The sequence below is a fragment of the Hyperoodon ampullatus genome (assembly GCF_949752795.1).
Source record: "Hyperoodon ampullatus genome assembly, chromosome: 2".
In the NCBI taxonomy this organism is placed as follows: domain Eukaryota; kingdom Metazoa; phylum Chordata; class Mammalia; order Artiodactyla; family Ziphiidae; genus Hyperoodon; species Hyperoodon ampullatus.
Window position 1 is genome coordinate 19,736,605 of NC_136915.1, and position 24,185 is coordinate 19,760,789.

The 24,185-nt window shown below is 56.1% G+C and overlaps 1 protein-coding gene across 1 annotated transcript in view; it reads right to left on the bottom strand.

Moving 5' to 3' along the window:
- Positions 1-22,695, bottom strand: part of MYOM3 (myomesin 3) — a gene marked incomplete at both ends in the record, with an annotated part of 44,033 nt that extends 21,338 nt beyond the window's left edge. Inside the window, 15 exons of the mRNA XM_079697264.1 lie at positions 1,899-2,073; positions 4,600-4,783; positions 7,774-7,901; positions 8,286-8,339; positions 9,023-9,222; positions 10,200-10,341; positions 10,969-11,130; positions 12,615-12,755; positions 13,234-13,278; positions 14,985-15,073; positions 16,685-16,780; positions 20,422-20,579; positions 21,284-21,443; positions 22,164-22,244; positions 22,535-22,695. Of these exons, the coding sequence (XP_079553390.1) occupies positions 1,899-2,073; positions 4,600-4,783; positions 7,774-7,901; positions 8,286-8,339; positions 9,023-9,222; positions 10,200-10,341; positions 10,969-11,130; positions 12,615-12,755; positions 13,234-13,278; positions 14,985-15,073; positions 16,685-16,780; positions 20,422-20,579; positions 21,284-21,443; positions 22,164-22,244; positions 22,535-22,695 (1,976 nt within the window). The remainder of the gene's footprint in view (positions 1-1,898; positions 2,074-4,599; positions 4,784-7,773; positions 7,902-8,285; positions 8,340-9,022; positions 9,223-10,199; positions 10,342-10,968; positions 11,131-12,614; positions 12,756-13,233; positions 13,279-14,984; positions 15,074-16,684; positions 16,781-20,421; positions 20,580-21,283; positions 21,444-22,163; positions 22,245-22,534) is intronic.
- Positions 22,696-24,185: the final 1,490 nt, after the last annotated feature.

The following is a 24,185-nucleotide window of genomic DNA, read 5'->3' on the forward strand; positions in this document are numbered from 1 at the left end:
TCTAGGACTTTGGGCCTCATCCTGGGCCAACAAATGGCTCTTCTTATCTGTACGGATGCTGTGACTAAGGCACAGAGTCCTTTTAAAGACCTCTGAATAATCAGCCAGAGACATACAAGGACACTCTGGCTTAGAGAAAAATGTCCTCCCATCCTGTTTCTTCTTGATAAGACCCAAACTGTGAACTTTTTTTTCCCTTTTCACTTATAAACATTTTCCTGTAGCAAATCTTGTTCTACAGGGAGCTTCCCTTGGCCAGTTGACCCCGAGGAGCTGAATGTTGGAATGTCAGAGGGGCCTTTATGGATCAAACCATCCAGTCTCTTCATTTTACAGGTAGGGAAGGGCTCCCCCAGAAGGAGTGGAGTGAGCCAAGATCACAGAGCCAGTTAGGAACACGACCTGGACCGAGCCCGGGTCTCCTGAATCCCAGCGCAGCGCCTGCCTGTTCAGTATTCATTCATTCAGGTCTTTTTTGAGCATCTCCTGTGAGCCAGATTCTAAGGAGCTCATGGAACGGTGGTGGACCAGACCCTACGTCCCAGCTGAGCTCCCTTCACACCATCACCCCAGGCAGCACTCTTGGGCAGCAGTGTTTAGCCTCTTCCCAGCCCTGACACATGTAACCGATGACATGCACACATGTGACAAGGTCTCTGGATGTACCAGAGGACCACGCCACGCCCCATGTGTGACACGTTCTTCCGACATGCCACTTTCATCACATGACTCTCCCTCAGCCCCTGTCCTCCCCTTCAGGGACGCACATCTGAATGCAAGTCAGGGGAGAGATGTCATCCTAGGGGTAACCTGGACTCCGAGCTCATTTGTCCAAAACTCGATTATTCTCCAACTGGAGAACTTTAGCAGTGACAAAGCATGAGTGACCGTGAGGCACCGTGTGCCAGAGGGGCACCAGGTCCTATCCCCTTTTCTGGGTGAGACCATCTTGGGGCTCGCAGCCCAGGGGGAGGGGAGCCCACAGGTGTGCTCAGGGCCCAGCCGGTTGTCTGATGGAAAGGGAAGGGGGGTGGGTGTCCCTACCTGAGCCCCTGCCCCGACAGAGCCTCAAAACGGAGAGAAGTCATGAGTCCAGAAGCCTCGAGGCTTCTGCCTGCAAGGACCAGGGCCACCGAGTGAGGAGGGAGACTCAGAGGGGAGTGCAAGTGAGATAGGCAAAAGCACAGGAGTCTGAGCCGGGTTCAGAGAGGGCGAGTCTCTGTGCAGGGGTGCCCGGCGAGGGAGGAGCGGGTGTGGAGCCTGAAGCCCAGCCGCCCTGGCTGCACTCTCTGCCTCTCTGTCTCTAAGCTCCTGGAAAGACAAGACCTAGCCAGTCACCACTACCTGCAAACAGCATGCTCCTAGTGAGTGCTTGCCGAAAAAGAGGCTGTCTGGGTCAAGTCCACCTACTAGCTAAGTGAGCTTCGGCAAACTCCACTTACTAGCTAAGCTTTGGCAAACTCCTTAACTGCTCTGTGCCTCGGTTTCTTCATTTGTACAATGATAATAGAACTAATACGGGGCTTCCCTGGTGGCTCAGTGGTTGAGAGTCCACCTGCCGATGCAGGGGACACAGGTTCGTGCCCCGGTCCGGGAAGATCCCACATGCCGCGGAGCGGCTAGGCCCGTGAGCCATGGCTGCTGAGCCTGCACGTCCGGAGCCTGTGCTCCGCAACGGGAGAGGCCACAACAATGAGACGCCCGCGTACCGCAAAAAAAAAAAAATAATAAAAAAGAAATAATAGTCCTAAGTTCATAGGATTGCAGCCAGAACTAAATGACCTAATATATGAAAAGAACTTAGAACAGTGCCCAACGCCCAACTGTACTGTGAATGGCAGGCTTCATTATTAGTACGGCCCTGCCCTAGTGCAGGAAGGGGGTGGGGGCAAACTCACCTGTTGCCCTGGATGGGTTTGTTGTTAACTGTTTCCCACTCGGATGATCCTGCCTCCCGGGAGTAGATGTAATAACCCAGGAGCTCTGGGCTGTCTTTCACAGGATCCCAGGTCAGGGAGACAGAGGTCTGTGTGTCTCGGAAAGCTTGAACTTGAGTTGGAGGAGGGAGAGTGGCTAAAAATCAGAAGTGCGGACTGAGTGAAGATGCTGAGTTACACGGCTGGGGAGGGGGAGGCGTGTGGGGGAGGCGTGGAGGTGCACACACGGCAGTCAAGGGGGGCACGTGTGTTGCAGACATGCCCTGGGGCTTTGGGCAGCTCTTTCTTAGTCCCAGAGGTGTCCTCCAGACTCTTGTATTCTGAAAGCCTTCTGTCATCTTACCTCCAAACCCCTCCGCTTCCTCACTAAAATCCCCATTCATTAATCCTTACTGTCGCTCTCTCTCTCTTAGAAGTCACCAGATCTGACAATTTTCCTCAGCCTTATCTTTGATCTCTAGAAAACTTAATTTTATTTCCCTTGAAACTTTAACTTTCATGGCTCCCTGAGTCTATGCTCCTTGAGGTAGGGTTTACCATGATGTGTTAAATGGACAGATCTGGATGGATGGATGGAAGAATGGATGGATGGATGGATGGATGGATGGATGGATGAATGGATCAATAGACTAATGGGTGGATAGGTGGATGAATAGATGGATAGATGGATGGATGGATGGATGTCAGATACAGGACCTTTCTAGTTCTCTTTTTCCTTCTCAAACTCCTTACACATCCTTTTGTGGCTCCCCCTCTTTCTTTTGTCCCCAAATGTGGGACTCCTCCAAGTGTCTGTTCCTTGACTTGCTCCATTTTTCTCCTCTTCTCATCTCAAGTGTCCACCTATTCCCACGTCTTCAACCCTCACCTCTCTGCAGGTGACTCCCAGACTTTACCTCCAGGCCTGCTCTCTCTCCTGAATTCTAGAGCCTCATCTTCCATTTTTCCCTGGACACCTCTCCTTGTGTTCTGGTGGTGCCTCAAAGTCAACAGGCAAAGGCTGAATTCAGCATCAATCCAACATAAATCCAGTAACTACTGAGTGCCTACTCTGAGCCAGGCTCTGCATTTGGCCCAGGGGAAGTACTGAGAAACAGACTTGGGGTCCTGGGCTCAGGAAGGTCCTGTCAGCAACTTCAGCCTCTCAGGTTGAAGACAGTGTGACAGTGGATGAAGGCTGGGTGGTGGGAGAGGGTAGGAGGAGGGCACTCAGGGGCCCCATGTGTCCAAGAGACCTGATTCTACCCGTAGGCAAGAACTTGAGCTGAGGGCATCCATGTATGGAGTAGTACTCACACACTGAAATCATGATTTCAAGACCTGAGGATATGTTTGCGGTACAATGTTAATTGTAAAAGGTAGAATGCAAAGCTCTACACGTGGTTTGATTGGACTTTCAGAAAGATGCATTAGTGTGCATGCGTCAAAGGCCAGAGGCCCAAGAACCTAGATGTTCACAGTGGTTACCCTTGGTCAGCGGGATCCTGGGGTGGAGGGAATTCTCTTCCCTCCCTCCCTCCCTCCCTGCCTCCCTTCCTCTTTCTCTCTCTCTCTCTCTCTCGCTTCTTTTGTATTTTCCCATTTTTGTACAATAACTTCGCTTTCATCATACAAGTAAATACATTTCTTTTTTCCTCTCCTCCCCTCCTCTCTCTTCTTTTCCTCTCCTTTCCTTCTCCAAACTGTACCAGAACCTTGCCCTAAGGCTGCCTTGTGGTCCAGAGACTGCCCACATCCAATCACAAACCAGTCACTGGCCAGGCCCCTGAGTCAAGACTAAATGTTAACCAGACCAGAATTAAAGAAAAACTCCATTTGCCCACCAACCTATTTATACTTACTATGAATATATATATATATATATATATTTTTTTTTTTTTCTACATTATTGAAACAGTACAAATCTAGGACTTTGAAATCTTCCCCAAACAGGCCTTGCAGCATATCAGGCTCTTCTCAGACAGGCAGTGCTGCAGCTGGGTTCCTTAAAGGACTAGTTGGTGATGGCAGCTGCAGGGAACCTTCTGATCTTATCAGAATCCAGAGGCCTGAGAGGAGAGAGGGAACCCCAGGAAGTCAGGACCAGGGTGGAGCTGCCGCTGGGAGACTCAGGAAGGAACCACAGGCGGGGGCGATTACCAGGCCTTCAGAACAATGGGTTTGGCATGTGAGGACACCAAGGTTCGCAGCTCAGAAATGACCTGCCCAGGCCCACGCTGTGCTGCAGATGAGAGGGGTCCTACCTGGTGAGGCGGAGCTTGGGGTGGGACCAGGGAGAGGGCCGGAGGCCTGCCCAGGGGCTCACTCCTGGCTGCACAAGGTGGGGTCAGGCCCTGGTTGGAGACGTTTAGAACTGAGGGACCACTTGGTCACACTCAGATCCTGTGCTGGACCTGGCTGGATCCTGCAACCTGTGAATTGTTGATCTAGAAAAAATGTCTATACTTTCAAGAGCCTCCTGCCCAGAGAAATGTATCAATAATTCTTGATGGTCTAAAACTTTACAGGCCTGTGATCATGTTGCTTTTCAGCTTTGTGATAGGTAGAAGTGGTCAAGGACAGAGAAATGGGCACGGCTCTGTCCCGGCAGCCGTGGGGTCCCGAGCCCTGGAGGCTGACAGCCTGGGCTGGCCTGGCCCCATCTCCTGCATCACACAGGTACCTGGCTTCCCCCTCAAGGCGATGGGCTCGCTGGGCTCCGAGGGATCGCTCATGCCGTACTGGTTTACCGCTCGCACTCTGAAGACATACGACTTCCCTTTCTCCAGATCCAAAAGGGCGAATCTCGGGGATTTCACAGGCGTTTCTGAGTTGATGGCCTCCCAGGCGCCACTACCTATGACCGACTGTGACAAGGGAGAGAAACTTGCCTTTGGTGAAGTGGTTGCCTTCCCACATGTGCTCTCACTACTTCTATCCTCGGCCCAGGCTGCCCCTCAACACCTGAACTCTGGATCCACCTGCCTCCGTGACGTCTCTACCTGGATGCCCATCGAGCATCTCACGTTCAACAGAACTGACCCTGGAACTTGCCCCCTTGCCAATGCAGCCCATATCGGGTTAGTTAGTGGCACTCGTCCTTTCCGCTGCTCAGGCCAGAACCCTGGGAGCCATCCTGGACTCTTTCTCTCATTTCTCATCCCCCGAAGATGCTCTGTCAACAAACTCAGTTGGCTCTACCTTCAAAATGTAACCAGAGTCCAACCATGGCTGATCACCCTCATGCTCCCCTCCACAACCTTGATCCAAGCCACCATCGTCTCTCACCTGAGTTATCTCAGTAGCCTCCTAACTGGTCTGCCTGTTTCTACCTTGAACTCCCTTCAGTCTTTTCTCCAAAGGACAGGCAGAGGCATCCTTTTACAACACAAGTCAGATCACATCCGTGTCTGCCCAGAACCCTGCCAAGCCCCGCATCTCCCTCAGAGCGAAATTCTCCGTGGCTTGACTCCTGCACCTGTCTGGCCACATTCCGTGCCCCACTTTGCCCACTCGCCAGGCTCTGTGTCCCCCTGCTGTTCCTTGATGGTGTCGGGCCCAGTCCCTGCCTCTGGGCCTTTGCACTTGCTGGTCTCTTTTCTTGGAATGTTCTTCCCCCAGAAATCTCTGGTTTGCCCCTCATTTCCTTTGGGTCTTTACTCAAAACTCACCTTCTCAGGGTGGCCTCCCAGCACCGCCCCCCATATGAAAGGTCAGCAGCCCCTCCCTCAACCCTTCAAATCCCCTCCATGCTGTCTGTCTTTCTCCTAAGCTCCTACATTAGCAAATGTGCCAAATACTTTTCGGATTCATCTTCTTTGTCATCCGTCCCCCACCCCCCACTCCAATCTCAGCTCTGGAGGCAGGAGTTTGTCTGTTTTATCCACCACTGAGAACAGTACTGACGCATGAGAGGTGCCCAGTCTATGTTTGTGGGATAAATACATGAGTAAATGGATGAATTCTCACAATAACTCTGCAAAGTAAGGGTTAATTTCCCCACCAACGAGGAAATTCAGGTTCAGGAAGTTTTGGTAACTTGGCCAAAAGTCACGCATCTAATAGCTGGCATATTTGGTATTTAAGCTCAGGTGTGGGTACCCCCAAACCTGCTCATTCTACAGAGCATCAGGGGCCCCAAAGGCAGCCAGAAATCCTGTGTCTCTGGGTAGATAGAGGGTGAAGAGCTGAGGGTGATGCAGGTTAATAAGGCACCCAGAGGCCACTTCTGCTGAGTCTGGGTGTGAGAGTTAAAACCTAGAAGCCCTAGGGGGACCCACTGACCCTGCCCTCTCTGTGCTTTTCCCTCCCAAGGCTGTCAGTAGCCTAGAACCCAGGTAGGCTAAGAAATCACTACAAAAACCAAGGAACATGGCTGAGCACCCACTGTGTGCCAAGTTCTGTTCTAAGTCTTGACGTGCTTTAGTTAATTTGATTCTCACATCAACCCTATAAGATGTACAATTATTATATCTATTTTATGGAGGAAGAAACTGAGGCACAGAGAGGTTAAATTTCTTGCCCAAGGTCACACAGCTAGTAAGTAGCAGAAACAAGATTAGAACCCAGGCAGTCTGACTCCAAGGTCTTAACCATTATACTCTATAGCCTCACAAAACAAATCCTCCATTATCCATAGCTTTCCCATGTCAGAGAAATAGGATCACCTGTGAATGTGCAGAGAGGCCCATCTGGACAATGAGAGCCACAGACTCTTCCCTGGAACTTTTTTTTTTTTTTTTTTTTGTGGTATGCGGGCCTCTCACTGTTGTGGCCTCTCCCGTTGTGGAGCACAGGCTCCGGACGTGCAGGCCCAGCGGCCATGGCTCACGGGCCCAGCCGCTCCGCGGCATGTGGGATCTTTCCGGACCGGGGCACGAACCCGTGTCCCCTGCATCGGCAGGCGGACCCTCAACCACTGCGCCACCAGGGAAGCCCTCCCTGGAACATTTTTATTCCTTGATTCACTAAACCTGTACTGTCCACCTGCCATGTGCCAGGCACCGTGCTGGACCCAGCGAGGAATGAGGAGGTAAACCTGGTGTCTTCCTTTGAGGGGTTCAGAGGCAAGAGCACCTCCTTGGGAAGGGTTTACAGTCCCAGGGCTGCAGGCCCTGGCTATGTGCTGCTTTTATTTCATCCTCACAGGGTAGGGTCTCCATTCTATGCTGGAGGAAACTGAGGCTCAGAGAACTTAGCAAAGTAGCTCACACAGCAGAAGTCAGGAATGGAATGGATCTTAACACCAGGCTGTTTTTTACTCTGCCACGATGCCTCCCCTCCACTGTGAAATCCATTTCACATGAGCTGCCCCCCTCCCCAGCCTCCGGCCCCTACTCTGCCCCCAGGGAGAACCGCCTCCCGGTGCTACCCACCTCCACCCCCCATGCCCTGTATGTGCTGTCTGTCAATGACCCTGGCAGGTGGGCACCATCCTGGCTTCCCTCCCACCCTGGCCCTGGCCAAGGTTAGGTGTTCGACCCAATGTGTGACCAGGTGCCAGACAGACTTGGGGTGTGGGTGTACGCAGGACATGGTGGACCTACTGTTGTTATTGTCTGTGTCTCTTAATTTTGTGTATTTCTGTGAACAGCTTCCGGAACTGCCATCAGTAACTGGCCTCTCAGGGCTGGAGGTAACCTCGAAAGGTCATTTAATCCACCCCCCTGCCTATGTGCAGGGCTATGCTCAAGCCTTCCAGGCAGGAAATTCTCTTCTCTTCAGGCCTCCCCAGGGGACACTGCCAGGGTCTCCCAGCGCCTCCCTGAACACCCCCACCACCACCACCACGTCCTGGTAACACAGCGCTTCTGTTTCTCAGGCCGGCCTGGGGCTGGGACCCTTGGGGTCTCCGTACCTTCTCCAGGAAGTACGTCAGTGGGGCTTTGCCCGGGGGTCTTGGCTTCTCCCAGCCCAGAACCACATAGGCCTCGCGGATCTCGCTGGCGTGGACATTGGTCGGGGGCGGGGGGATGGTCACGAAGTCTGGAATCAGAGCCATCCGGCGGGGAGATGTGTGGGCCATCGGAGACCCCAGATCTCAGCCCCTCACTTCACTGAGGAGGGAACTGGGGTCCAGAGAGGGGCAGGAACTTGCTCCAGTCACCCAGCAAGGCCGGGCAGAGCCAGGGCCAGAACCCAGGTCTCCCCACGTCCTGCCAGGACTTTCCCCGACGTCTACTTCCTTCGTGAGGGGTGCAGTCGCCCACCAGAGAGCCTGGCCCCTCAGCCTGGATCCTACCCGCGCTCGCCTCCCCGCACCCTGCACATGACAGCTTCTGCCTCTGGGTTCAGTTTGTGGCCCAGAGTTTCCAGAACCGCAAAGGGGGCTGGAGTCTTGAGGTAAAGTGTCAGGAGGTTCACACGTACCTTCAGAATCATCTGTGCTGACCGTGATCGTTTTTCCTGTATCAAAGGGGATCTCTAGTGGGGAGAAGGGAACATGTTAGGGGAGAGCTAAGGGGTGCAGGGTGTGTGTGTGGGGCGGGCTCAGCAGGTGACAGGGAAGGGCCTGCTGCACTCTGGGTGCTGATTCCTCCCCCGCTCCCGGTCCTGGCCGTCCGGCCCCTCACTGTGTGTCCTCAAGCAGGTCCATCTGGGCCCCACGATCTCAGGGGTCCAAAGTGCAGCACTGCTGCTCTTGGACCCCAAAGATACTCTGTTCTCTCGGGACAAAGAGGGACAGAGAGAAGTGATGGGGTCAGATCCCTAGGACACAGCAAACCCAAATCAGGCTGACTCCTCAGAGCTGAGAGGGCTGTGTCCCCCCCGCCGTCCAGGCTGGGGGCTTCTGAGGCAGGACGGTTTTCCTCCTTCAGATTAAGGGCATCTGAAGAGGGTGCTGTGGTTTTACCCCAGATTAGCATCTTGTGTGGACAGGTTTGTGTTTCTTCCATCAGACGAGCTGTACCTTCCCCCTCCAGCTAGGGGTTGCTAAGGACAGCACTGTGTCTCCTCCATCAGGTTAGGGGTTCCTGAGGGCTGGGCTGTGTCTCCCCTCCTGGATCAGGGCTTGGCATGGGGGCTGTGCGCAGTCCTGCGTGAGGCAGTCCTGAGTATGCCCTGACTGATGCTCTGGAATGTCCCTGGAGGGCCTCTGTGCCCACCTGTCTTCTTCCGGGCTTCCTCAGGGTCACCCATGGTAACCGGTTCTGAAGCCTTGGAGGGGATGCTGCTGCCCGCTCTGCTGATGGCTCTCACCCGGAACCGATAGCTCTGGCCCTCGATGAGGCCTTGGATTGGGCACCGACAGGTCCCGCCGGGGGCCTGGTGGCAGGGCACCCATTGTTCGGACTCGCCCTGGCACCTGTGGGAGAGAGGCCCCGGCTGCAGCCCCTGCCCATGAGTCACATCTTCCCAGTGTGAGCCTCTTCCAGGGCCCTTCCCCCGCCCTGGGCTGCCGGCCCAGCTCATCTCTCTCCATTTAAAAGCCTGGCTCCAACCTCGGGCCCCAGGAGGCCTTCTCACCATCCTCCACCAAGCACGATGCTAATCAAAATAGCTAGTGCCTTTCATGGAGCTTTCCTGTGTGCCTGGAGCTGTGCTGTGTCCCTCCATACCTGTTATCTCGTTTCATCCTGACGGTCCTCACGGTTAGGTGTGATTACCTTCACTCTACCAACGGGATCCGCGTTTAGAGAGTGAGATGACTTGCCCAAGGTCACGTGGCTTGTGAGTGGGTGAGTTAGCCTTTCCCCAGAGGGCTGTCCATTCCCTGTCGGAGTGCCTTCAAGAGTGACCCTCGGAGTCTGGGGTCTCTGCGTCCCCCTGGGTGCCACTGTCCTCAGTACTGGCTGGATGGGGCCGTGTACCTCAGTTTGCTCATCTGTAGAATGGGGCACTAGGGAGTCCCCCTCCCCCTTAGATAGGGATTGTTGTAAGGATTCGAGTGGCTGGATTAGGTTACCTCCAGCTAGGGCCTCGGAGCCGGCGGCAGGTGGAGGAGGTGGGATGTTCTAGGCCTTCCCTTTCCTGGTGTGCCCCCTCCCTCCCGCATCAGTGCTACTCTGTCTCCGTCACTCAGGGAGGACAGCATCCACATGTGCTCAGGTTTCAAGCACTGATGTTTGCCCCTCCCAGTGGCAGCTCCTGCTGTAAAGGGTCTAGAGGGCAGCGGCTGACTCCAGGGGCGGACACCCTTCTATTGCCCCTAAATAACACATTTACCTCCTGCCCTGTTCCAAGGACAGGCATGGGGGTCCCTCTTTCCTGTGGCCCCCACGCTTATCCTCACAGAGCCATCTACTCCCATGGGCTCTGCCACTGAAGAAGAGACCGACTCACAGCTCAATGGAGTAGCTGGTGATGGGGTGGCCACGGGTGTCGCTGGGTGGGGTCCACGTCAGGATGAGGCAGTCCCTGTTCACGTTCAGGCATCGAACATTCAGGGGGGATCCTGGAGCCCCGGGCTTCTCGGCTGTAGCATCTGAAGCCCGGGGTGGGCGGGGGTGGGAAGAGAGTGGGGGGGAGGCTCTTCCAGTCAATGTCCACTTGGTGACAGACCCCCTCCCATTCTCACCCCTCATCCTCTTCTCATTCACCACCCCCCAGGGGCTCAGTTTGATCTCGAGGAGCAGGACCTGCATAACAGCCTCTTCCTTTCAAACAACAGCATCTGGGGGTAGGGGGTAGGAGTACCGTTTATCAGGGGCCCATTCTACGCCATACACCTGAACAATTGGCATAATTAATCTCTGAGTCCCGGCGCAACGCCCCATCTTGCAGGTGGGAAAACTGAGTCTCATAGAGGAGAAGTGAATTACCCAAAATCACCCAGCTAGTGAAGTGGCAAAGCCAGGAGACAGAAATCAACCAGGACTAGAATGATCCCAGCCCACGATCAGCCCTCCCTCTCCAGCTGTCTCCACGTCTGAGACTCTCAGGCTGTGTCCCTTTGGAGGGTCATGGGATGCACGGGGATTCTTAGAGAGACTCTGCCCCAGCACCCCCAATATATAGCATGGAAACCGAGGCCTCGAGGAGCAGGGACTCGCCCAAATGTCCCACAGCAAATCAGTCAAGGCAGAGCCCCGGTCCCCCACCGCCCCCTCACCTCTCACAAACACATAGGCACTCTGCTCCCGGAGCCCAAAAGGCGAGGGCACCTGGACCGTGTAGAGACCCTCGTCCTCCTTGTAGGCGCAGGACACCTTCAGGGACGCCTGGCGGTCTGCGTAGAGGATCTGCCGGCGGCTGGAGGACTTCAGCAGCCTCCCTGCAGAGGGAGGGGTCCAGGGTGAGCTCGTGGGGAATCTGGGCCTCACCTGGGAACCCACAGATGCTCTGGGGGTCTAGGCAGAGGTGAGCTTGGCCTGGCTAGAGCCTGAGGCTCTGCTGCGCAGTTGGGGAGGGGGTGGTGACCTCCAGGACTCTGCCAAGGTGGCCTCTGAACTCTCCTCTGCAGAAGGCTTGAGGCGGGCGGGGGGTGGCAGGGCTGGGCCCAGGGAAGGGGCTGGGGCTTCAGTGAGGTAATGAGGGCTCAGGGAAGTGGTCAGCGGCTGGGTGAGCAGAGGCCCTGTGAAGAAGTGGGAACAAGAGAGATGGGGCCCTGTGTGAGGGTCAGGGGCTCTTCGGGATGCTGGGGGCTCGAGAAAGGAGGTGGGGCTCGGTGGGCAGGGGGTGTGAGCTTAATGGAGGGAGGGGGGTCTGTTGGGGGGGATGGGGACTCAGGAAAGGGGTAGGGGACTTACTGAAAGAGTTGGGGTGTCAGTGAGGCGGGTGGGGACTGGGCAGGCGGGACCTTAGTGAGGGGAAGGGGAAGGGGCTCTGGGGCTCCAGGGCCTCGCCCTGCGGTCCTGCTGTTGCACCATCCTGCTCTTCGTGCCACGCAAAGGCCCCTCCCTCCTGTCAGCACCTCTGTTCCGGAAGACCTGCAGGTTTGGGAAATCTCTTGGCCTGTTATCGCAGCTGTTTCCCAGGGTTTGTGTCTTTTCCACTCCTCCACTCCAGCCCCCAGCAGGGGCAGCTTCCCTAGGCTGAAGCTCTGGGGTGTCAGGGGGCTGTGCTCCTGGCCCTTTGGCTGCAGGCCTGGTCACGAATGGGGCAGGAGGTCCAGCTGTTCCTCTCCTCCCTGGCTGACCGGCCTTCCCCAGCCCTGGCCCATGACCCCCCACCCCCCTGCATCTTCCAGCTCACGAGTAGCAGTTATGTACCTGCACCTACAACCCTGACTCTGAAAAGCCCGAGGCAATTGTCACAACCTGCCCTGACCCTCCTCAGGCTGACCTGCTCCTGGCCTTGGTCTCTGTTCTTGTTGCTTCAAATGTCATCACCTACCCCTAGGGTGCTGATGTCGAGCTCATAGATGTAAAGGGCTGGGCTGGTGCCTGGCCAGCCACAGGCTCTCAACGGGCCGTGTGCAATTGTGTTTTGGCTTCCTGCTTCCTCCCGGATGGAGAGCCCCTTGAGCTCATGCATGTCTGTTCCTAACCCTGCCCCGGCACCCAGCACAGGGCCTGGCACCACGGGTGCTCGGTGACACTTTGCAGGGTGACTTGATCTGAACCCACCTGGCTGTGCTCTGCTTCCGTCTACCTCATCGGCACCCATCGCCCAGCTTGTACCAGTTAGGGGGCGGGCATAGCTGAGTTCCTCTCTCCACCGGGGGTCCCAGGGGTGGGGATGGAGCCAGGGCTCTAGTCCCTCTCTGGCTTCCACCTCTGCCTCTGCAGGTTAGGGGCCAGGACTAGGGGTCCTCACCATCTCGGAACCACTGGATGTTCTGCTCGGCGTCTAATACATCTTCAGAAAATAGGCAGGACAGGGAGAAGGATTCCTTCTCACGGGCGAAGACCGGTTTCAGCACCGATGTGAATTCCACGTTGGGGCCAAACATCAGTCCTGGGTGGGAACAGAAATTTAGGGCAGAAGTCTTCTGAGGCTGCCAGCCTAGCCTGGGGCTTAGATGCAAGTGGGGACCCTTCTGGGGTGTCCCCACTCCTCGGGTCAGGATTCACAGCTTTGCAGGTGGTATTAACAAGGAGAAGAGGGGGCCTGATCCTGGGGGCCAGGGGTGGGGAAGAGATTTCTCTAGGGGGGACCAGATGAGCTGAAATGGCAAATACTGGTTTGTCTTTTTGGATTTGCCTTTCTCGTTCAGTTTTGGCCACTGAGAGTGCAGCAGCTGGAGGCAGCTCTGGGGTGCCTAGGGACCCCAGAAACCAGTCTACGGGTATTAACAGTTTATAGGCAAACCACACGTGGACATCCCTTTGTGGGCAGCGGATGGCTATATTCTAAAGGGGACTGTTGGGGGCCCTGATGAGGAGCCCCAGACACCCTCCTCCCTGAAGGCCCATCCCTCCCCCAGCCTCCTTACTTTTAAAGATCTCCGAATCGAAGCCAGCATCCTTCCCCAGGTAAGCTGAAAACCCAGAGCAAATGGAGTTGGAGAAGGCTCAGAGCCCACGTTCCTACTGGAGTTTGGAGGCATGGCCTTTGGTCACGGGTTTGAATCCTGATCTGGCAGTGGCTCCCCCTTCGGCTTGGGGAAAGTTCCCCAGCCTTTCTGTGCCTCAGTTCCTTCCTGATTCCTCCCTGATGGTGGTGGTGGTGGGGTTCTGAATACATGAGTTCACATGAACAAAGCCCTCAGCAGGGGCCTGGCATACAGTCAGTGCTCAATAAATGGTGGTTTCCTTCCTTTACCCAAATCCACCGCCAGAATCACAGTCCTACAGGTGGAGCCTGGTCAGACTGGGATTTCTGGTGGGTCCAGGGCAGTGCTAAGAGAGCCTCCTGGAGGCTTCAGGGTGAAGTCCAAGGTGGTGTGGACACGGACCACCAGGGGATAGTGAGAACAGTTTTTATTCACATAGCGTGTACCACGTGCTGCTTATTAACTCGTTTAATCCACAGCAGCCTTGTCTGTTGTTGTCATTATTATCCTCTCATACAAATGAGGAAACTGAGGCATAGTCACCTAGCGAGCACCCCAGCAGCCTGAAGCCAGGACATGACACTGGCCCCTGGGATGGCCTTGATGGAGGAGGGATGTGGATGTGGATGAAATGATGGGAAGGATGGGCGGACAGAGGAAGGCAGGGCCCAAGGGCCCGATGCCTGACCTTGCAATTGACTCTGGGCACTGCCTATAGGGACGGCTCAGATTCCACCCAGAGAGCCTGGCCTGGCAGCGGGGACAGCTGCCTACCAAGAGCGATTTGGGGAACAGGGCAGAGGGGTGGAGAGGCTGTGAAGGGCAGTTTAAGAAGGTCCGATGAGAGGCTGGGAGGTGGGGACTAGACTCCGGCCTGTCTGCTGCTCAGTGTGTGTGTGTGTGTGTGTGTGTGTGTGTGTGTGCATGAACCCACACACGTGAAGCTTCTCTCTCGGGGCCCTGAGGGCAAAGCCTTGGGTTCAAAGGTGTGGCCTTCTGGGCTGGGCTCGGCCCTGGCCATGGGGTCGGGGGAGGGAGGGTTAGCCTTCCCCCAAGAGCCTGATCCAGCCAAGTTTTACCTAAACCATCTCAATTAATCCACAGGAGTATCTGAGGAAGGTGGTAGGAGTCCCCCTTTGCAGGTGGGGAGGTCAGGTAAGTGAGATGGCAGCCAGGCTCCCACGGCCAGTCAGCGCCAGAGGCAACATGTGGATGGGGGCCCGGCAGAGTCCTGAGTGTCTCCTCTGCCTCATGTGTCCCTCCAGGAGGGACCTGAGCCAACTGGGGAATATGCACCAGAAGCCAAAAGGGGCAGTGGGGGTCAGGAGGGGACCTGGTAGGACTCGGCCTTTGCCTCTGAGGACCGCTGGTAGCCAGACCGCCCTCCCAGAGGCCCTGAGCTTGATCTGGACCCAAGCCCAGCTCCGTGGGATGAGCATACTCTTTGGGGACAGGCAGGTGGGGTCCCCTTGAACAGGGATGTAGGTTGTACAGTCTGAGGGTGGAGACTCTCACTTGCTCTGAGGGCCCTGGGGAGTGGGAATCCCGGTGGCTGCCCTGGTCACCTGATCCCAGACCAAATACCCCTGGGCTGGGGGTCCCTCCCCGAGTCTGACGCAGACTCATGTCCTCATCTTCTCATCTGGGGTTTGCTGTGGGCTTTCTGGCCTGTTGGTGACGGCAGGACTCACTGCGGACAAGGACTTTGGCGAAGGAGGAGGCCTGGCCGTAGGCGTTCTTGACCATCACTGTGTAGGTGGCTGCGTCCTCAATGGTGCATCTGAAAAGGAGGGAGGGAGATGATCCCCCCGAGACGGCTGAGCTCCACGGGAAACTCAAGTCCCCGTGCAGATGGGGTGTGGGGGGAAGGCGGGGGTTAACGGGAAGGCCTGGGGGAGGACTTTAGGCTCTAGGTCAGGGCCTGCCTCTGAGAAGCTGGGGGCCTTTGGGCTGCCACTGTCCCTCTCCAAGTCCTCCTCTGAAAATCTCGGGACGTAACAGCAGCCTAAGTCATCTCAGGTGAAAGTGCTTTGAAAATATGATTGTTATCAGAACACTTAAGCTAAGTGACTTGTCCAGAGTCCCAGAGCAACTGGAATTCAACCGAGGTGACGAGCCCTCCCCCAGGCACGGCCTCTGGCCCTATCAACACCTCCAGAGCAGAACCCTGGAGCCGGAGTTGCCCCAGGTACACTGCCAGTCTGTGCCAGAACTGGGCCAGATGCCCAGGGGTTCTCAACCGCAGGCCTGGTTTTCACCACCAGCCAGGGCAGCCTTGTCTTGTTCCCAGTGGAGGCTTGGGCCAGCTCCATCCCAGGGCACCATGGTGACAAAGAGGGTAGATGGTAGGACACAAGTCACACATCCAGCCCCATCAGCAAGCAGAGAGGCCCCTTGGTGCCCCCTCACCGCCCCTGGCTGCTCGGGGCAGGAATCCCTCTCGTTTCAAGGGCCGGTTCCATGTGTCCCTCCAGGCTGCCCAGCCCTGCATGCTCTCCCTGACTGTGCAGCCCACGGGGCGCCTCTCTTTGTAGCCTTGGATGGTCAGGTATTTATGTCCATGTAGCCTCACTTTGCTTCCCGAGGGTCCTGTTCATATTTGTGTCTCTGAAGCCCGAGTTGCTTGAGGTGGAGGGTTTGGTGTATGGGAAAGAACCCAGATGGAGAGAACTGACTCAAACCCAGGCCCTGCCCTGTACAGGCTGCGCAAGACACTTAATCTTTCAGAGCCTCAGTTTTCTCGTCTGTAACACGGACAGAACAATGCTTCCCTGCATTGTTGAGAATGGTGGTGGGCATTATCAACCATATGTGTAAAGCAGCAAGCACAGGGCTTAGCACCCGGAGGAATTCAACACCTGGCAGCTCATACGCATAATGCACTCTTCGGGGCAGATTGTGCTCATATTCTCCCTCCATACATCCTGCCTCTTCTTTTAAAAACATGCTTAAGACTCACCACCTCCTGAAAGGCCTACCTACCTCTCTCCTTCCAGCTGCTTCCCCTTTTGTGTGTGTGTGTGTGTATACGTGTGTTTTCTCTCCTCCATCAACGAGCTCTCCCCGCATGCCTAGCTCAACATTCATTCAGTCCTTGCTGCTAGCCTCTGAGTCCAGATTTCTCACCGTGTATTCCAAGGCTTTAGAATCACATGGGGGTGTCTGTTAAATACAAATGCCTGGGCCCCACTTCAGACCTATTTAATCTGACTCTCTGGGGGCAAAAGGGGCAAATTCATCCCACAAATCAGTACTTTAACAAGCACCCCAGATACTTCTGAAGACGAGGCTGACTTGGTTCATAGCTCCGAGGAAGGGTTTGGACTCATTGCTCTGGTCATGGTAGTGCTAGGACTGGGGGACCCTGGGTCTCTAGGGCTCATGGTCCTACCTCCTAATCTCCAGTGTCAGCAGCCCATAGTTATTGGTGATTCGGTACTTTCCGGCAGGGAAGAGGCGGAGATCAATTCGCATGTCATTTTTGTACCTGTAGAGACACAGTGGTTTGTGGAAGGCAGTGTGATTCCGTGTGGGAAGGATCCTGAGCCTCTCAGACCTGGATTCCAACCTCGGCTTTGTGCTGCTTACCTGTGTGACCCAGGGCAGCACTTTCACTGCTCTGAACCTCAGTTTTCCTCATCTGTGAAATGGGAATAATAATTTCACTGACCTTGTAGGGTTGTTGTGATGATTAAATGGGATAAGATATGTAAAGCTTGAAGGATGTACATATCACTGGTCCCCAACCTTTTTGGCACCAGGGACCGGTTTCGTGGAAGACAATTTTTCCGCAGACTGGGAGGGGTGGGGAGGGGGATGGTTCAGGGGTTGGGAACCCCTGCTGTAGATGCTTAAGTGTTCATTCTCTTCTGGAGGGTGAGAAGAGGGAGCTGTAATTAGGGGTATCTGCCCCTCCCCCTACCAGTGGTACCCCCCCAAGGACCAGGCCCCAGCTTTTCCTTCCTCTCTGAAGGGGGTACCAAGGAAAGTTCCCCATCCCTACCTTCTCGTCAACCCCAAGACAGCAGTTCTTGATCTCAGTTCTTGTTAAAATCACTAGAGGAAGCTTTAACAATCTCCATGCTCAGAGTCCGAACGTAAGCCTTTGAGAATTTGCACCAGAAACTGCTCATTGTTCTCCAGTAGCCATTCTCCCTCTTATTCTAAAGTAAATATAACATGTTTCTTAGCCTCTCTTTCTGCTAGGTGTGGCCATGTGACTAAACTAAGTCTTGTCAGCAGAAAGTAAGTACAAGCTTCTGATGACATCCTTTACCCCTTTTCCCATCATCTTTCCCTCCATTCTGCGGCAAGAATATGGCCATGAGGGCTGCATCTCGAAGCAGGAAGGCCTGTGCCCTGAAGCAGTGTGAGGGAACAGGCCTGCGTCCCTGAGGAATCTGTGGGTGGAGTTGCCATAGCAGCCCTACCCTGTCTACATCAGACATTTACATGAAAGAGAAAAAAGATCTATCTTATTTAAGCCTTTAAAGAAATCTCCATGCCCAGTCTGAAGCCCAGATCAATGAAATCAGAGTTTCTGGGCACGGGACCTGGGTATCAGTAATTTTTAAAAATTCCCAGGTGATTCCCGAGCATGGCCCCGCAGATCGCCCTGCCCTGCTATACCCTGGATACTTCCTTTTGTTTTCTGTGAACTCTGGGGTCTGGTTTTCTCTGCCATTCTCTGCCACAGGCACTGGACAATGAGGTGGCCTTGTGTCTGTCCACAGCCCACTGGGGTATGTTCTGGAGGCCTGAGGAGTCGAGGCTGGCGAGTGAATGTCTGTGAAAATTAGCTTGCTGTGTGACCTTGGGCAAATCAGTCCCCCTCTCTGGGCCTCTGTGTCCATGAGAACTTTGCATGAAAAGACAGGATCAGGGGTGGTTGAGTTCAAAGAGTAGGCCTTGGCCAAGAGAGGGCACCCCAACCTCAGTACATCACCTTCCTTGGACAGACCCCCCACGTCTGTCTCCATGGCAACCAAACAGTGCTGTGCCCACGCACCACTACACAGCCCCCAGGCTGTGACCTCTTCTGAAAGGAGCCCAACTAAGTCTCCTGTGGGGAGGATGGTGCCTAATCTGCGTGCCCAATCTTTCCACATCTCCCAGGCCTGGGGTCCAAGGTCAGCCCCCCCCACCCGCCAGCTGTCAGGAACATTCCAGACAACTCGGCCTGGCCAGCTTTCTGCCTTTCCCAGAAAAAGCAGCAGCTGCAGCTCTGGGCACAACCTGGGCAGCCAGAGACCTGAGGTCTCATTTTGCCCCCCTCTGGGCTTCAGTCTCCTGCCTGTACGGCAGGCCCTTGAAGGATGAGGCTGAATGGCAGCCAATCATAAAACAGCATTAAGTGAGACAGCTAAGGCGAGGCACCCAGCCTAGAGCCTGGCCCAGAGAGGCCCACATAAAAGAGTGAGATTTTTATTATTTTTCTAGGTTTATTTTTCCCCTACATATTCTGGTGTTTTTTACCCCCTCCCCCCTTTATTTTTTTAATTTTTAATTTTTTGGCCATGCGGCTTGTGGGACCTTAGTTCCCCCACCAGGGATCGAAACTATGCCCCTGGCAGTGAAAGCGCCGAGTCCTAACCACTGGACCGCCAGGGAATTCCCCATATTTTGGTGTGAGATTTTACTTTTGAAGGCTACTTGGCCTGGGAGAGTGATTCTGACATTAATGAATTGTGGCCAGGACCCACTTCTGCAGTATAAACATAGCCAGCCTGGGCCTTGCCTAACTCGCCCTGAAGTTGCCCCTGAATTCAGGAAGTGCTCAATAATTGGTGAATGAATGGACTCGCCTGACAAGCCTGGGCAGCCAGCATCTTCCTGCTGACCGGGGGGCTGGGTCTCTACCAGGGCCTGGGCAGAGCTCTGGAGGCCAATCCCAGGAGGATATGTGGCCCTGCCGGAGGTGATTGATGATGGGAAGCCACATCCCAAAGCCAGGAGCCCCGGGGGCCACCTGAGTCCCTCTGGCTGGAGGTGGGCCTGGCCTTGGCCTCTGCCACTTACAAGGAATGCTCAGCTCCTGGTTGTGGCAACCTTGCTGGCAAGGGTGGAAACAAGACTCCCTCCCAAGGGGCTCCCATGGAATGGCTTAGATGTGGGCCTCAGTGCCAGGGCAGGGCAGGGCTTGTCTGCCAGGCCAGGCCTGCTGAGCAGCTGACCCCCACTTAGCCCAGGCTGGCTGTTGGGAGCGGTCTTCCTACCGCACTGCCTTGGTCCCCAAGGAATTTGAATGAATGCCATCTGGCAATGACCAGCCCCAAGGCCACCTCCCTCAGAACACTTTTCTTGATTGCTCTTGGCTTAAGCTCTTTTTCTTTCTCTGACTTCTGAGGCATTATATATGCTTTAAGGAAAAAAAAAAAGAAAAACCAACTGTAAGGATCACTTTCCTACTCTCTCCTACTCTCCACCCCCACCTCCACCAGGCGCATTCAGGAGGCTCCGGCCTCTGCCTGCCTCCGCCAGCGAGGCTTCAACTCTGTGGTTCTGTTACGGGTTCATTCCCAGGAATGGCACCTCCTGCTTTCCCAGCACCTTTCAAGTTCTGAGGGCTTCCGCGTTGTCGTGGCATTAAATCCTCACCACGTGCAAGCCGGACAGGAGGTCTTCAACCCATTTTACAGAACAGGAAATGGAGGCAGGACCAGAGAGGTTAAGAGGCGTAGTTGAGACCACACACCACGTTGGCAGAGAGAGCGCGAGGCCTGGGCTCCTTCTCACTGCAGGGCCCCCGCCCTCCCTGCCTCCCCCCATCTTCCTGCAGCCCCAGAGATGTCCAGCTCAGAGCAGCTGCCTTCACATGCCACCAGAATCATATTTTTACAAGCGCTGGCTCCCCGGGCAGCCCAGACTTCTAGCTCCAGGCTGGCTGGGAGGCAGCTAAGAATAACCCCTCTTGAGCCTCCCCAGCAGCTGCTGCTCTTTTTGGGGCGGGCAGAGCTTAGGGTCTGTGGGTCTGCAGCTTTTCTAAGGCGGCAGGAACTTCTAGCGGAGGGGCCGGGCCCCTGGAAGGGAGGTGTTGGGTGTAAGGAACTCACACTCAGGGAACCCCCAGAGGCCCAGAGCGTGGGGGCAGGGCAAGGACCCCTTCTCTCCTGCCCCCCGGGGGCTTACCAGGTGACCTGGGGTGGAGGCGCGGCCTGGACGGTGCAGGTCAGTAGGACTGTGGCGTGCTCCCAGACGGCGTGGGAGCGCAGCGGGATCCAGAACCAGGGCCCACGTCCAGAACACAGCTCCCTCAGCTCCTTGGCTTCCCGGACCTTCTTCTCTGCCTGGAGGCAGGAGGGGGCCTGTGACTTCTATGAGCCGGGGCACCACCTCTCCCCCGTCTTTGCTGTTAGCTTTCCCCCGACACCCAGGCTCTGGAGTCGGGCCCACATGGGCTAGAGCACCCCCCACCCCAGCGGCTGAGCGGCAGCGTGCCACAGAGGGCAGGGCGTGGGGTCAAGGCCAAACGCTGCCACTTACTAGCTGTGAGACCATAGGCCAGTCCTCCATTTCCTTATCTGTAAAATGGGGATGATAATAATATTCCCCCACCCTCCTGTGGGGTTGCAGTGAGGATTAAATGAGTTAATATGTGAAAAACATAGGCACTGATAACACCCATGTAAGTATTACAGCTATTGTTGTCCTGCCCAGGGAGGGGGTATGGAAGTGGCTTCAGATCCCTGACATTTGTCAGGAGTAGCCTTCCCTGAAGGTCTTCTGTGTTCTAGGCACTGGGAAAGTAACTTTACCAGCCTGATCTCATTTACTTCCCACCTCGACACCAAGCAGTGGTACCACACACACCCATTTTACAGATGAGAAAACCAAGGCTCAGTTAGAATTATTGCTTGACCAAGGTCACGCAGCTAGAGGGTAGGGGCACTGGGATGTCCAGCTCTTCTCGAGAAGGGGGTAGGTCGAGTTGGATGGCGTGTGATGGGTCGCAGTTTCCAGGGCCCTGGAGGCCCCAGCCCATCCCTCTCACCCTCCATCTCAGCGCCTTCCGGTCTCGCCTCTGGCGCAGCAGCCACTGGGTCCGTAGGAAGGCGATCTCCGTCTTCTCCCACTCATTGCCGAAGCCCACCCGCTTCTGCCCTCGCTCCTCCAGCTGCACGGTGCTGGTCTGGCGCCTCAGCTGGGCCTCCCTGCGGTGACGGAGGCCATCAGGGGTGGAGACCCTGGGGGTGGTGATGTGGGGACGCCCCGGCCCTGCCTTCCCCACGCCCAGCACTGCCGGCCACACTTAAAGCTTCTTGAGGACAAGGGCAACTTTTAATCCTCTCTTGCCTCCAAAATACCCTGAGTGGGTCCGGCTTTTAGAAGGTGCGTAATGAATACTATTGATACAGTTCGTAAGGCTCTTTCACAAACCATTGTTCTTCTTGTTTTCACTACAAGCAGGTGGACAGGTCTTAGTCTCCCCATTCTACAGGGTAGGGACCTGAGGTTAGGTAACCTGCTCCAGGCCAGCCAGGACCAGGACCCAGGCCTCCTGATGCTCTCAGGCTCAGAGGCCTTCCCATCTTGGGCCTCGTGTCCAAAATTTGGGCTGCTTTCCTTGCTCCTTTCCCCATCCCCGGCCTCCTTCCCCACCATGGAAGCTGGGTGGTGAAGTACAGACCCCCACCAGCCTCTCCCTCGGGGATGTTCCCTCACTACTGCCTGAGGGCTCATCCAGAGGGTGGTGTAGCGGGCTTTGTGGTCAGTCAGCCCCGGGCTTAAACCTCTGACTAGCCGCTTACTCTAGATGTGTAACTTCGGGCAGGTTCTTTAAGCTGAGTGTGGGAGCCCAGTGGGGAGGCAGAGGACTGGACAGGATGACCCCTTCCCAGCCCAGGGCTCTCTGGCAAGGTCACCTGACTTACCACGATGTCTCTGAGGAGGCCGTGAGAGCCAGGGCTGCTGCGAGGGCGTAGTCTGCTGCGCTGAACTGATACTCTTCCTCGCTGCCTCCGGGAAAAGAGAGTTCATGGCTCCTGCAGGTTTGGCTGGGGGTCTGGCTGGGGGATCCATCTTCCTACCTCAGGGTACTAGCAGGCACAGCTGTGCCTCGTTGCTCACACCGGGCTCTCAGAAAGCAGGGCTGTGCCTGTCTCCTCAAACTGAAGTACACAGAGGTCAAGGCTACGCCTCCCCCCGCAGACTGGGGCCTCCAGAGAGCAGGGCTGTGCCTCCCCGTCAGACCGAGGGCCCTGGGGGAAGGGCAGGGGCTGGGGCGGGTCCCCGAGGCTCCCACCTGCTGCGGAAGGTCCATTTCCGCGTGGAGGAGCCCATCTGCAGGCTGTGCTTCTGCTCCGCTTTCTGCTCTTCTTCCCGGCGGTGCTCCAGCCTGTGCACCGCCACGGCCTGGGGTGCCCGGGGCTCCCCCATACCTCCCGAGCTCTGAGGCAGAGTCATGGCTGCAAGAGTGACAACCTGCCGAGCCAAGGTACACGGTCACTCCACCAGGCGTCCACCCACCCTTTCCCCGTGGGGTCCGCCAGCATCTCTGGAGGTTTGCCGGTAGGGGTTGTCTCTCCCGTGGGCAGACAGGGGAGCTCAGGCCCGATGGGGGGGGACCCGCCCCAGGTGACAGAGGCAGGCTTTGTGCTCTCAGCCTGGCTTGTCCACCACTCCATGTGCTGCCCCAGCGGTCCCTGGCTTCCAGCGGTACCTGCCCCCCACCACCACCACATGACCTGGGCAAGGCCCTCCCTTCTCCGGGTCTCAGCTTCCCAGACGGTGAGGGATTGAGCGCTCTGATGTCCAGGACATGGAGAGGCAGGTGAGGAGAGTGGGGGACCCCCAGCTAGCTAGCTCTGGGTTCTTGCACTACATTCTTTCCCAGATCTGGGGTGCGGTGTCACCACCAGGCCTCTGAGGGCCCTCTGATGCTGAAGCTCTAGGATTCCTGGTGGAACCCCTGGAATGGCTTCCAATCCTTCTCCAGGTGGGAATTCGGGGCCAGGCCTCTGACCTGGGAGGCCCTGATGTAGACCCTGGGCATGAAGGCGGAAGCAGAAGGGGGGGCCCACCCCCTCAGCCCTCTCCTGTCTGCTTCTATGAGGTCCGGCTCTGCCCTGTCCGTGCCTCTCCCTCGGGGCCTGCTGGCCGTGGTGGAGTGTGTATGCATGGACTGTGTTCTGACCTGGGTGGGAACTCGCCCGTGGGGGACCATTTCTCTAAGTCCATGATGTGGGAGGTGGGCCCGCTGACCTCATCAGAGATCCTTGGACTAAAAGGGCCTGTTTTGGGGTGTCAGGGGGCTCGGGCTGCCAAGGGTCAATTTTATTGGGATTTGATCCTTCCGGTTCCTAAAAGTTTGCTCCCCTTGGGCGTCCACAAAGGACACCCTAGGCAGAGTGGGTCGCTGCAGAGTGTTCCGCCGGGGCCAAGGGCTGCCCGTGAGGCTTCTCTGGCCTCCTACAGTGACCTCAGCTGAACACAACGGGACAGTCACCCCTTGGGCTTCCCAGCCGGCTCCTCCTGAGGAGGAGGGTCTGCCTGCACCCAGAGAATGACTGGCCTGCCCATTCTGTTCCTTCCTCCTCACAGCCCAGGGAGAGAGCTGCTGGGTACCACCCTGCGCAGGGAGGCCCCCAGCTTTCCTGGGACACATGGTCCCGGCCCCAGCAGCTGAGGGTTAACGTTCCCTGGCGTCAGCAGCTGGCTCCCTTCCCCCAATGCTCTGTTCCTAATTAGCGCGGCAGGGCGGGCCTGGCGCTCATCCCTGACCTCCAGGGCCGCCTGCAACCAGACCCCTGGCTTTAGTGGATGAGCCATCGATTCTTTTTAAAGCAATGACTGAGGCTAAGGATTAGGCAGCAAGGAGGAGCTCGCAGCTTCCCAGTCCTGTCTCCGGAGTGCTGTGTGTGCCTGCTGAGGAGGGGTCAGCAGTGTGTCGTGGG